This window comes from Loxodonta africana, chromosome 21, assembly GCF_030014295.1.
Source record: "Loxodonta africana isolate mLoxAfr1 chromosome 21, mLoxAfr1.hap2, whole genome shotgun sequence".
Classification (NCBI taxonomy): Eukaryota; Metazoa; Chordata; class Mammalia; order Proboscidea; family Elephantidae; genus Loxodonta; species Loxodonta africana.
The window spans coordinates 33,998,879-34,013,032 of record NC_087362.1 but is presented as its reverse complement, the minus strand read 5'-3'; the positions used below and the strand labels follow the sequence as shown (position 1 = coordinate 34,013,032).

General features: G+C 44.0%; 1 protein-coding gene across 1 annotated transcript in view; it reads right to left on the bottom strand.

The window, feature by feature from the left end:
• The window catches only part of MBTPS1 (membrane bound transcription factor peptidase, site 1), a 55,149-nt gene that overhangs the window by 18,104 nt on the left and 22,891 nt on the right, over nt 1–14,154 (bottom strand). The window contains exons 7-12 of the mRNA XM_003418082.4: nt 13,719–13,835; nt 12,528–12,595; nt 9,848–9,950; nt 7,712–7,863; nt 6,677–6,838; nt 1,975–2,119 (exon numbers count right to left, since the gene is read on the bottom strand). Coding sequence (XP_003418130.2) covers nt 1,975–2,119; nt 6,677–6,838; nt 7,712–7,863; nt 9,848–9,950; nt 12,528–12,595; nt 13,719–13,835 — 747 coding nt within the window. The remainder of the gene's footprint in view (nt 1–1,974; nt 2,120–6,676; nt 6,839–7,711; nt 7,864–9,847; nt 9,951–12,527; nt 12,596–13,718; nt 13,836–14,154) is intronic.

Genomic DNA, 14,154 nt, shown 5'->3' with positions numbered 1-14,154 from the left:
ACCGAGCAGCACTGCCCCATAGGGTTTCCAAGGCTATCATCTTTACAGAAGCAGACTGCCACATCTTTCTCCCATGGAACGGCTGGTAGGTTCGAACCTCTGACCTTTCAGTTATCAACTGAGGGCCTAACCACTGTGCCACCAGGGCTCCTTGGGTATGTCCCTACACCCCACTATACCCACTGCCATGAAGTAGATTCCAACTCATAGCAACCCTATAGGACAGAGTAGAACTGCCCCATAGTTTCCAAGGAACGCCTGGTGAATTTGGACTGCTGACCTTTTGGTTAGCTACTGTAACTCTTAACCGCTAAGCCACCAAGGCTCCTTGCGTATGTCTCTAGTAGTGTGTAAACAGCAGCAGGTATGTATGTATAGTACCATTGGTGGTGGTGGTGTGGGCCGTCAAGTTGACTTCAACTCATCCACTGCCATTGCCATCGAGTCGATTCCTACTCATAGTGACCCCACTGGACAAAGCAGAACTGCCCCATAGGGTTTCCAAGGAGTGCCTAGTGGATCATCTGCTGCTCTTAACCACTATGCCATCAAGTTTCCCTCCAACTCATAGCGACCCTGTATGACAGTGGAGAATTGCCTCATAGTTTCCTAAGCTGTAATTTTTACAGGAGCAGATTGCCAAGTCTTTTCTCCCACGGACTGGTTGGTGGGTTCAAACTGCTGACCTTTCGGTTAGCAGCCAAGCACTTAACCACTGCACCACCAAGGAAAATTACTTGGCAATAATAAGGAATGAGGTATGACACGTGATACAACATGAATGAACCTTGAAAGGCTAAATGAAAGAAGCCAGATAGACACAAAGGCCACATATTCTGTGATTCTATTTACACGAAATGTCTCGTGGAGACAAAGAAGGTAGATCAGTGGTTGCCAGGGCCTGGGGCAGACAGCGGAGGTGACGGGCATGGGGTTTCTTTGTGGAGTAATGAAAATATTCTGGAATTAGAAAGTAATAATGGTTGTACAACTCTGTGAATATACTAAAAGCCAACAAGTTGTACACTTTAAAAGGGTGAATTCTATGGCATGTGAGATATATCCCAATTAAAATAAAACTCCAAGAACGAAAAAAAAAAGATGCACCACCCAGAGCAGGCACAGAGGAGGCGCCTCCCCCATACACCACCACCGCTGTCTAACCAACGGAACACTCCTGGAAAGCAGCCCAGCAGTAAATACCGAGAGTCACAATAACAGTTACGTCCTCGAGATTCCAATCCAGGGACTTATGCTAAGGAAGTAACACAGAAGGAAAAACCCACACATGTAAAGACACCCAGTGGAATGTTTATAGCACCAAAATGCTAAAAGCCACGTTGTTGGTCAAGCAAGAGAAACAGTAAATAAATTACAGCTACTTGTGCTGTGTATGTAGTTATATTTCAAAACATTTACAATTTAATAAGAACCGAAAAAATATAACTGTGGATCTTTGCCTACTGCATAAAGATAACTAAAAGCATAAGGGCTAGAAAAGAACATTTAAAAAATAGTGGTTAGTACGCTGGGGCCAGAAGTCATCTTTCTATTCTTTCTTCCTATCCTTTATTATTATGATACTATTTATGCAGTAAACATAAAAGAAAAAAATTACAAACATGAAATTTAAAAGACTGTATCTTCCAAACACTAAGGCCTTTAATTATAGGTAGGAAATTGTAAAGTTGAAAAACAAAATGTAATTAGGTAATTCGGAAGCAAAATTCAAGATGCCAAAGTAAAAAGTAGCAAACTGGTTTCATTTATCCATGCTCTGACTTATTCTGGAAAGGATTTAAGGTAAACCAATCAGGACTTCCAATACCCTCAGTGCCCAGACTGGAGAAGAAGCCCGTGTGCTTGTTTTAACTTGAGAAGAAGCAATCAAGACATGAAGAAAATGGGGCCACACTGTGTTCACCCACCACATCAGAGACCGTGTCAGAAAGCACCAGGTCAGAGAAGTTTCACCTTATCGACAATTCTTCCCGTGACTCCCATGCCATTGAGGATGGTGACGTTCACGATTGTCGGCATCCCTCCGTAGTAGATGGGCTGGGAGCAGTAGGGCCACATGTAGGGACACTCGGTCAGATCTATGTAGCTTGGGCTCAAACTGAAAGAACAGTATCATAGTAGGCTGTATTAGAAAAGGCAGCAAAGCAATACAACTGTCATGCAAAAAGACCTAACAGCCGACCCTGGCATCTGGATACCTGCCTTTAGGATGCTCCCTGTGCTGATCAGGCCCTCGTGCCAGCCTGCCTAGACTGTCTGTACAAACAATGTCATATGTGGGGAACACCTCTGTCCTCCTGGAAGTCTGCAACTTTAATGTCGTGGCAATGAGTATGCGACCAGCCCCTGATAAAAACCTTGGACTCTGAGCCTCACGGAGGCTCCCCTGGGCAGAGATACTGCACAAGTGTGGATGCATTTCACTGCTAGGCAGGGGGCATGCTCTGTGACCCCTCTAGCGGGCAGGAGGGAGAGAGGACAGGAAGCCAGGAGACACAACAATAAGAAAATGCACATGCACAAGGTTGTTCACTGCAGCACTGTTTGTACTCACAAAGTGTTGGGAACAACCTAAATGCCAGTAGGGAAGAGACTGGATGAATAAACAATGGCACCTCCATACAATGCAGCTATAAAGATCTCTACAAACTGGCACGAGTGACTTCCAGATATTGTTAAGTGATAAAAGCAAAGTACAATAGAATATCTATGGTAAAAAAGAAGCATATAAAAAAAATACACATGCATGTACCTACTCACTTGTGCGGAAGGAAATACTGAAAGAACAAACCAAAAACTACAGAAGGTTCATGGGAACAAGGTGAAAAAAAACAGGGTAACAGGTACAGGGATAAAAAAGACGACAGGGGACTGACACTTCTCTGGGTCCACCTTTTTGTGTAGTTCTTTGTTGCCTATGTTGTGTGCCGCCAAGTTGATTCCAACTCACAGCAACCCTCCACGGTTTTCTAGGCTGAGATCTTTATGGGAGCGGGTTGCCAGGTCTTTTCTTCTACGGAGCCACTGGTAAGTTTGAACCACTGACCTTTCGGCTAGCAACCGAACGTGTAGCCATTGCTCCACCAGGGTACCTTAGTTCTGTCTTTAGAACCATGGTAATAGTTCATATACCAAATAAATAGTTGAAATCAACTGAGATGTGGGAAGAATCTAAAAAGGTACATAAACCCAAACAAACAAACCCAACTGTATTATGAATGAGTTTACAAAACCACGCTAATTGGAGTGAGGAAGAATTAACCTAAATAACTTTGGAAAACAGTACAACTATATTCTATCAGGCTAAAGATAAAAGAACTGGGAGGCGGGGCCAAGATGGCAAAGTAGTCAGACGCTTCTGCTGCTCCCTCTTACAACAAAGACCGGAAAAAACAAGTGAATCGATTTTATATGACAATCTAGAAGCCCTGAACATCAAAGGCAAAGTTGAGGAATCGGACTGAGTGGCAGGGGGAGGGAGAGATGGTTCAGAAGCAGCGAGGAATTGCCAGACCTGACGCTGATGGAACCAGTACCCCACAGGCCGGACCCACTGGCGCAAGCGCGGTTAGACAAGCAGTGGTGCTTCGGACGCATTTTCCACATCAGGAGAGACTGAGCGGGGGAGAGTTCACTCACACCTCCGGAATTAGCAAAAAGCAGTGCTCTCGGCAAAAGACAAGTACTTGTGTCCGATCTACTGCGAGGACCAAAAAACACCCCTCTGGAAAAACTCATTTAATTGACCCCTCCCCACTCTGCACCAGGTCCCAAGCCGGCTTCAGTGATAGCCGCTTTCCCTGGGCTCGAAGTAGGACCTGTTGTGCATCCTGAGCCATCCTCCTGGCCTTGGAGAAGGAACAGATTAACAAACAGGGGAAAAAAATAATCTGCCATCTCCCCTAAGCTGGGAACTCAGGGCAGACACAGCTCCTTGCCTAGGCACAGGCATAGGCGGTCCATGAATTTTGAACACCTTTCACCCCTGCACAGACTTGTGTGGGCCCATTTCAACAGCATAGGCCCTCGTTAGCACTGTACAACAGGGTATATACCTGAAGCCTAACTTGAACTGTTTCAGCTATATGGTGGAGAGGCAGGTTCGTGACGTCTGACATGGCTCTGCCTATTAAGCAGGGTCCTCACCTATCTCAGGGGCCTGAGGACTGGTGGCTTCACCCCCACCACATAGCCAGCCATGACAGAGGTCCAGGGATAAGTGCGCCTTCCAGTCCTAACAGCCAACAGCATTGACTGCCCATAGTCTGGCCGCAAAACCCACCCATCTAGGCGCCCTAGGGAACAGGGACACACTTTCCTCACAGACACTCAGAGGTGGCTGTCAGTCCTCTGCCTTGCTCAGCACGTGACCCCCTACAGCAGCCAGATACCTGTGCCTACACCAATTACCCCTGCTCGTCTAAGACTGTAGGTGACAGACAACAACACACACTTGGTGACTGACTACCTGGACACCTGAGTTGAATCCATACAAGGGAAGTAAACAGACCTGGGCTCATATACCTAGTAACAGCTCTAACCACCTAGTGACGGGACATTAGAGCTTCAAAGGTGCCAATAATCAAGCTAGCTCACTCAAGCAGCCTATTTGGGCATATCAAAACAAGAAGCTAAGACACAGTAAGCAAACATAAAATAAATGCAGTAACTTATTGATGGCTCAGAGACAACCGTCAATATCAAATCACATAAGAGGCAGACTACAATGGCTTCAGCAAGCTCCCAAAACAAGAAATCTTCCGGATAAAGAAAACTTCCTGGAACTACGAGAGGTAGAATACAACAGATTAATATACAGAACTCTTCAAGAGATCAGGCAAAATACAGAACAAGCCAAGGAATGCACACACATAGCATCAGAGGAACTTAAGATAAAAGAACGGACATGTGATCCCCAGGCTGCTCCAAGATGATGACCCAGCACAGCAGAGAGACATGGCAGGCCCATTTCCAAAGGACAAGGTACTCTTCCAGTGGGCAACATTGGTTCAAGGCTCCCTATCAGCTAAAACTGTCTTGGCACAATACCACAGTGTGAGACTTGCTACCCAAACCTTCCTTCTCCCTCTCTCTTCACAGGTGTTGGATCTGCAGCATAGCTCTAAGACTCTTCCTGCCTGCTTCTGCTCCCTTCCCTTTGTCCTCTGTGGGCACCACCCACCCCACCCCAGTCACATAAATCTCTCACACATCTACGCCCATCATTCTAGCATACGCTTCTTGAAGGCCCTCAGCTAACACATCACCTTAACCAAATGATCAAAAGTAACACCACCAAGAATAAAACAAAGAAAAGCTGTGGTGCTGTCCCCAACTGGAAGAGACTAAGGAGACATGACAGCTAGATGCAATGTGGGATCCCAGATTAGATCTGAACCAGAAAAAGGACATTAGTGGGACAATGGGAGGAATGTGGATAAGGTCTGTTGATCAATTAATAGTATAGTTATCAATGTTAGTTTCCAGCCTTTGATACTTGTACTATGGCTACGTAAGACGTTAACATTACGGGAAGCTGGGTAAAGGATATCTGGGTTCTCATTTACTATTTTTGCAACTTTCTTCTAAGTGTATAATCTTTTCAAAATAAAAGGTAAAAAAAATCTTGCCAAAAATATGTAACAAAGCCAATCATCATAAGTCATCTAATAAACCCGAATTGAGGTTCATTCTACAAAATAACTGGCCAGTACCGCTCAAAGGCATCAGTCATGAATGACAACAGAAGATGCCTGCCATAACAGAGCTGAACCTAGAAAACACCATGCTGAGCAAAACAAGTCAGTGGTACAGGACAAATACATTATGATCTCACTTACATGAAATAAGCAAATATACAGAAACCAATGATTGTTAGTGATTACTATGGGTGGGAGGGAGGAGGACAGAGGGAGTTTTGCTCAGGGGGCACTGAGTTAATGGTGGTGGACTCATTTGGAGAAGTATAGTGACAAAGGCTGCACAACATGAAGAATGTAATCGGTGTCACTGAATTGTACATGTGGAAACTGCTGAATTGGTGAAGGTTTTGTTGTGCATATCTTCACGACAATTAAAAAAAAAAAAGCTGAACTGTCCCAGGTTGGAGGAGACTGAGATACGACAACCAAGTGCAACGCAGGGCCTGGATCCTGGACCCAGAAAGAGGGTACGAGTGGGAAAAGTGGCAAGATGTGAATCAAGTCTGTAGACTAGTCACAGTACAGTGGCAACGTCAATACCTTGGTTTTAGTAGTTGTAGTATGGTTAGCTGAAAATCTGAAATGCTTGCATTAGGGGAAGCTGGGTAAAGGGTATATGAGAGCTCTCTCTACTAGCTCTGAAAAACTTCTGTAAATCTAAAATCATTTCTAAAGAAAAGGTTTAAAGAAGTAAAAAAAGAAAGAGAGGAAGTCATTATTTCTTACCCATTTATATTAAAAGGAAAAGGACCTCAGGAGGTCAAAGGAGTTATTAGATCTGGCGGCCCGCCATCCCTTTGTAGCAGCAGCAGAACTAAGGTCTCACTGGCGCCCTGAGTGTGGTTTGATCAGCAGTGTTTTTGTTTAGAGGCTCGTATTCTGTGCAGAGGGAAAAGTCCCTGCAGAGCTCAACAAAGCAGAAACCGGCCTATTCAGGTGAGAAGCAGACCAACCTGGCCTGGGGTTTGTAGCTGTTGAGGATCTGGTAGGCTCTCAGTAGATCAAGTTTGCCATGGCCTTGCTCAAACATATTGACACCAGGAAGCCTCCGGGCGGACGCAATCAGGGCCTGCTTCATGCTGGCCGGATTTACCAGCTCACGTTTCTGGACCGTACTGGAGGAAGTCACAGATTTGCTTATTTTCTTAGAAGTCATAAATTTATGCACAATTCTAAATATAAAAAACATTTAATACCATAATTTTAAATACATTCAGAATTTTGTGTGTCATCATGACACAACAGTTGAAGTAAAACCTTACCGAGACAGTGACAAAATAAATGCTGGCTCCAAAGACATCACTTTATAATTTTTAATTATTCAACACAGCCATCAGACTAAAAGTCAGAGGGTGTGTGTTTCAATTCTGGTTCTACTATGCCAGAGAACTTGGAAGATTCTCCCAGTTTCATTAGCTGCAAAATTAAGGGCTGGTCACCAAGCTCTATTCCAACTGTGTATGGGATTCAATGAGGCAAAGAACAAGTCAATGACGGAGAGAAACTCGTCTGTCCTAAAGAAGCAGTGGCTGAGTCCACCGACTGGTTGGGCATTTCCTCAGCTAACATAGTAAATTAAAGGGTGAATTCTTGAAGACATGGAGGAAACTGGCAGGGAACCACCTTACTTTTTATTCCCTTCCTAACAGATATACTTGTCTGGAAAGAACAATGAGCTGTATATTAAGAACAAACAAATAACAGAACTCAAACATAAAATAAAAACAGTAACAGGCATTTTACCCGTGTATAGTGCTTCAGAGTTTGGAGTTTACAAAGTGCATTTACATCCACTTCATCTGACTCTCAGAGCAACCCTCTAGGAAAGAGTGGACTCCTAACTTTTTTGCAGAGCAAGGTGACGTGACGTGCTAAAACTCTGAAACCTTGCTGGTGGCAGGAGCAAGACTCAGCTCTTGGGCTCCAGGCACCAGGCCTTGTATCCTGACTCCTGATGAAGGAGTCTCCCTCTGCAGAACAACACTCACCTGACGAGCAAGGTGACAGCCCCTGCTACCACTGGAGAAGCAACGCTGGTCCCCGAGAGGGCCCGGCACCCCCCTTTCACACCGGAACCCCGCACTCCAGCACCATAGGTGACAATATCAGGCTTCACACGACCATAACCTCCTGGCAGTTCCTGTGAACAAAAGTGACTTGGTTTCGACCATATCCCACACACTGGCACAGAGCTACGTGTAATTATGAGAAAACCAAAATATAAATATGGGTCATTAAAGTATGGTATAACCTTAGAGAGGTACCGGTTTTTGTCTGAAATACACCATGATACAGAAAACAAACTTACATGATAATACACAAAATTATTTTTGGTGTGTTTTGCAATAACCAGTAAAACAGCAAGGCCATAAAGAAATTAAACATTTTTATTTTACTAACATGCAAGACTAGAAACTGGAAACCAACTTACTTCTAGATAAAATAAAAATTAGAAATATGTTAGAAAAATTAGAAAATTAACATTAAAAATTAGAAAAGATACACGTTTCTTTACAAGAGAAAAGTTCATGATGTAAGTGGACATTTCAAACTGTCGTAAGAGGAGAAAGAAAAGATCATTCAGAAGGAGGATTAAGATAATCGTAGGAGCAGCCTGGGAGAAGATGTTAACTGTGTGCCCCTAAGTTTGCTGGAAGTGGGGATAAGAATTACAATGGGTTCTTCTATACTATCAGGAAAAAGGGAAAGTAACTAATTTGAAGTGAAAACCCTTTCCTGGCACTCAAATCTGAAAGGAACTTGAGTCCATAGATAAGGAACACAGAGGAAAGACACCTCCAATGCAGCTCTGTGGATGATACGGGATGTTTCTCAAAGTCTGTTGAAAATAAGCCTTTGATGAAGGCCAAGGACAAGACAGCCCATCTCTCTCTGGGCAGGCGCTCACACAGGGAGCTGGAGACACCAACAGGCTGTGCATGGTTTCCTCCTATCTAACAGTAGAGAGAAAGTGCTCAGGAAGCGTGGGTGAGTGGCACACAACGTACCCCTGGGACTTACTTTCTCAAAGACCAGGGTCACCAGGTCGTGGCAGGCACTGAATGGGCTTGAGGAGGAGGCACCTGACTAAGCATGTGAGGCATGGAACCTGGCGGGGCTAAACGAAAGGGATGCCATCTGCTTAAAGCCAAAGACGAGGCGCCAGGAGTCGACGCTGTCATGAAACTAAGGCTCACCGTGCCATCACACCAAACACAAAAACAAACTCAAAATGGATTAAGGACCTAAATGTGCCAACTAAAGCCATAAAATTCTTAGAAGAAAATGCAGGGCAACGCTGTCAGACCTAGCTTTTAACAATGCTGAAACCAAAGCTCACATGGACGACCACACCACCGAGTGGGCTGCAGTATGGATGTGGCCAGCGGTGCTCTCAGCAGTTCAGCATCCTTCCTGGGACTTACCTGAGACCTCAGCACACGTGGAGTCAGAGCACACCAGAGACAACCGAACCCTGGGGACAGGTGTCACTCCTTGGCTCCCTCCAGTGTAAGAGCATCTACGTGCTGCCCCAAGAGCTCCTGATTTTGAATACTTTGTGATGGGTAAAGGACAATGAATTAGTGGCGTAACGAAACTCCAGGTAGCTGAATACATTAACCTGTTGGAGTTATTATTAAGTTTTATGCAGCTACATGTAACTATCTCCACCTTAGCAGAGCTGATGTAAAGCTGCTCTGACTCACTTCTCTTGCTTTGCAAGGCCAATCTCAGGCTTAAGAGTTTGGAACAGAAAGACTATATTCACCAGCACAGATAAGGACTGCTTATCTGCCTATTAATTAGGACATGCAGGCACAAATCCAATTCACATAAAAAAGGAGTTATTTAGAAGTAAGTTGAAGGGAAGTGGAACTGGGAGGCCGCACTGAAAGCCAGCATGGGCCCTTCCGCTGGCTCCAGACCCACCAGTGTTGAAAGGACAGACACTGAAGGGTTCAGCTCTCTCGTCCTCACAGCTGGGCAACCTGCTGCCCCAGCTGTTCAGGCCGTGAACATGAGGGCTGGCCTGTTTTCCAAGCTGCTTTTCTACTTGTGCCTTTACAAATGTGTCCCTTTACAAACACCCACCAGACCCACAAGGCTGATGAAGACCAACTTACCCAGGTAGTCATTCCCCTAGAAGAAAAGCGGGCAATGTTATCCTCGAAGTCAATGCCACCTACTCCAATCACATCCATCTGGTCAGCAGGGTTATTCAGAGTGCTAAGGAGAGGCACAAAAACACAGAAGAAGAGAAATCATTTAAAAATATGTGACTCGAATAAGGGCAAATGACCCCAGAAGAATCTGACTGTATTGCTCTCCTTCTGTGATAAGACCTCTGTGGCCCAATGAGTTGTTGCTCCTATTAACAGTTCCTCATGGCTGCCCTGTGAAATGCCACGTTCACCACCACCTTTGTGTTGTGTCTGAATCCCTTCTTCTCACCTGGGGCACCTGGCCTTTCTTTCTCTCCCCCTCACCTTACCAGACTTTGGGGGGCCCACCTTAAGACTCACTTTCTCGCTACTCCAGGCTTCAAAGATCTCCCCTTTCTGTAACTTCATGAGACGTGGCCCTGTCACAATTCACACCCTCATTACACATCCTCATAGCTCTTTCCAGCTGTTTCAAATGTATTCATCCTGCCCCGCTCCCACCCTCCACCCCTGGGAAGGGGCCACATTCACATCTGCCACGAGCAGGATGTGACAAGCTGTCAGTCAAAGTCCTGCGGTGTGCTCCTCCTTCCTCACAGGGACTGTGAGACTGTCATCACTCTGTAACCTGGAGCTCCTCTAAAGACATGGGATGCAGGGTAAAAGCCATGCTGCTCTCTTCAATTCCTCAAGTGAACTAGATTTGCAAAAGAAATTATAGTGAAATGAATAATGACAAAACCATCTAAACCGTTAAAAGGTAAGTGAAAATGAAGCTGAGCCGTGTGAAGGTATGGAACGGGTCAGGTAGGAAACTGCACTGTCAATCTACGGCTCTGCTTCCCCAAAAATGAACCTTCCGACAAGTTAATAATGTTAACTGATTCCAAGTTGCTTAAAAGAGATTAGCAGCAAAATGGTACAGCTGCTACGGAAAACAGTCCGGCAGTTCCTCAAAAAGTGAAATAGGATTACCGTATGATACAACAATTCCACTCCTAAGTATATATTCAAAAGACTTGAAAGCAGGGGGTCAGATACTTGTCCACCAATGTTTACTGCAGCACTATTCACAACAGCCAAAAGATGGAAATTACCCAGATGCCCATCAACAGATGAACGCATGAACAATATGTGGTACACACATGCAACGGAATACTGCCCAGCAATAAATGAAATGACATTCTAACACATGTTACAGCATGGATGAACCCTGAGAACATTATACTGAATGAAATAAGACACAAAAGTTTATTCGTGGTTATCTGGGACTAGCGGGAGGGCAACGGTGAGTTACTGCTTCAGGGACACTAGGTTTCTGTTTAGGGTGATGAAAAATTTTTGGAAACGGGGAGTGGTGATGGTGGCACAACACGGCGAATGTAATGAGTGCCACTGAAGCGTACACTTAAAAACGGTTAAACAGGCCAACTTTTCGTTATATATATCTTACCACAATAAAATTTTGTCAAAGAGAAAGAGTGTGAGATTAGTAGCAAGATTTCCAGTGCTTGTTCTTGTAACCACCTACCATTTCCAATGCACTGCTTTCTCAACTCGCTGGCCACCTACATGCTGCCAGGCTCTTGTTCACAGGCGCCCACAATGATTTTTTATTGGTTGACAGTGAAATGTTATGAACTCAAGGAGCACAGGTTAGTACACAAGTCACTGACAGAGCTTCCCCACGAAGATGACACACACAAAAATGTCATCTTCCCACCCTCCCTCTGCCTGTCAATCCCCATCATTCTTCGTGTGCTTCAAACCTTTGAAAAATAAAGGAAATGTCATGCATCGCTTTCTGTATTGTGCTAGTTTTGCTGTGTTTATATCTTATTGCTCCTAAAAAGGTAAGAACGTCTTATCTACCTCTTCACCCCACTGTGCTTGGGTATACAATGGGGCTCAATAAATACCACTGAATCAACTTATTTGTAACAGATTGATTTGGAGGGGAGGGAATAATTAGAATAAAAACCTTAGGTCTCTAAATTGCTGTTTACAGCAAAGTTAAAAAAAAGTTAAACAGCCACAAGATCGGCCTTGTGTTGGTACCTATGGGGTAGGGATGGGGGGTTCATCATATACTCCCGATTTCTGTAACGCAAAGTTTATATAAAACAAAAACCAAATTCATTGCCGTTGAGGTGAATTCCATCTCATAGTGACCCTATAGGATACAGTAGAACTACCCCCATGGGGTTTCTAAGCCTGTAAATCTTTAAAAGAGCAGACTGCCACATCTTTCTCCCACGGAGTGGCTGGTGGATTTGAACTGCCCACCTTTCAGTTCGCAGTCAAGTGTTTAACCACTGCGTCACCAGAGCACCTTACATATAAAAACCCACTGCTGTCGAGCAGATTCCAAGTCATAGCAACCCCACAGGACAGAGTAGGACTACCCCATAGGGTTTCCAAGCCACAAATCTTTATGAAAGCAGACTGCCACATCTCTCTCCTGCAGAGTGACGGCCAACCTTCCAGTTAACAGCAGAGTACTTTAACCACTGTGCCACCAGGGTTTCTTCCTTATATAGAGATAGATACAAACATATAGACAGACACACAGACAGAAACAATTTTTCTATTATTCCAGGAAGAAACATCTCTAAGGCCATCCCTGTTTGGGGCTACTCACCCATAAAGAGGCCCGTCATTGCCAATAGCAGAAACCATGATTACGTTGTTCGCTGTTAACTCCCACACCTACAAAATTAAAAAGTGCTTATTTATGAAAACATACCACTTTTAAACAATAAGCATACAATGCTCCAAAAACCCACAACTTCTAAAAATAATCCTAAAAAATAACTAGAAAGATAGAAAAAACTAGTCTACAGGGCTAACAGCCTACACAAACCATGGCCTCATCTACCCTGAAACCAGAAGAACTAAATGGTACCCGGCTACCACTACTGACTATTCTGATCAGGGCCACAATGGATGGACAGTGATAGGAGAAAAATGCATAACAGAATTCGAATCTTTAAAAGTCTAGACTCACTGGAGTTGAAACTAGAGGACTCCCTGAGACTACTGCCCTGAGATACTCTTTAAACCTTAAATGAAACTCTCCCCTGAGGTCACCTTTTAGTGAAATAACAGGCTGACACCCAAAATAAAGTGTATTACCCGTGAGTACGGTGATCCATTAAAAAACCATTTTTATGAGACCAAAAGGTCAACAATTACTCTTAAGCAAAGTTGAGAAAATAAAAGGGCAAGGAAACTAGACTATGGGAAACAGAACAACCAGACTGTAATTACAGATAACGCTGACACATTGTGAAAAACGTTAACTAATGTCACTGAACAATTTGCATAGAAATTGTCAAATGGGAGCCTAATTCGCGGTGTAAACTTTCACCAAAAACACAATAAAATATTATTTTTAAATAAATAAATGGGAGAAGGGGCAGGAAGTATAGGCCTACAGTATAAACTAGACAATTACCACGTGGCTCTGTGTGGTAACTAGCAAGCCTAGAGCAAGGATAGAATCTGAATGCTGGGCCATGCACTGAACAAGGCACAGACACTGACTTTATGTTCAGGAAGCTGATGGAATTGTGTTTGAATAAGAAAGGAATACCACAGGCACTATGAGCTACTTACAAATGCCTACTTCAATGCTTCTAATCCACTGAGTTTACGACAGGCAAACCACTAAAGTTCCTATCATTAACCATCTATCCTCACAGAATTGTCACCGTTTGGGTGGTAAGAGCCACCCAGCACACTTGAAACAAAGCTCTCAAAGTCGGGGCATACAAAAGAACAGGAGCCGTCCTCAAAACACACTGTCGTCCTGTGTGATGACATGACCCACCTTGTCAACAAAGGGGTGGTCCATGAAGTCGGGGCCGCCAATGCTAAGGTTTAACACATCGATCTTCTTCAAGATGGCATAGTTGAAGGCATCCAAGAACCATGATGTATAAGACACCTAGATCATTTTAAAAGAGTTCCTTTAATACCTCAGGAAGTCATGGACTGCCACAACAAAGTTTTTATATTTAAGGGCAAAGTACAGGCTCTTAACAGCTCAAATTGTTTCCTGTGATTTTTTTTTCTCATCTCTATTTTTTTTTAATTTATTTAGTTGTTGAGAACATACACAATAAAACATACACCAATTCAACCGTTTCTACATGTACAATCCACTGACACTGATTACATTCTCCAAGTTGTGGAATCGTTCTCACCCTCCAACTTAAATTTCAGAAATGAACCCCAAGTACAGATAGTGCTCTGAAATGTAGAAC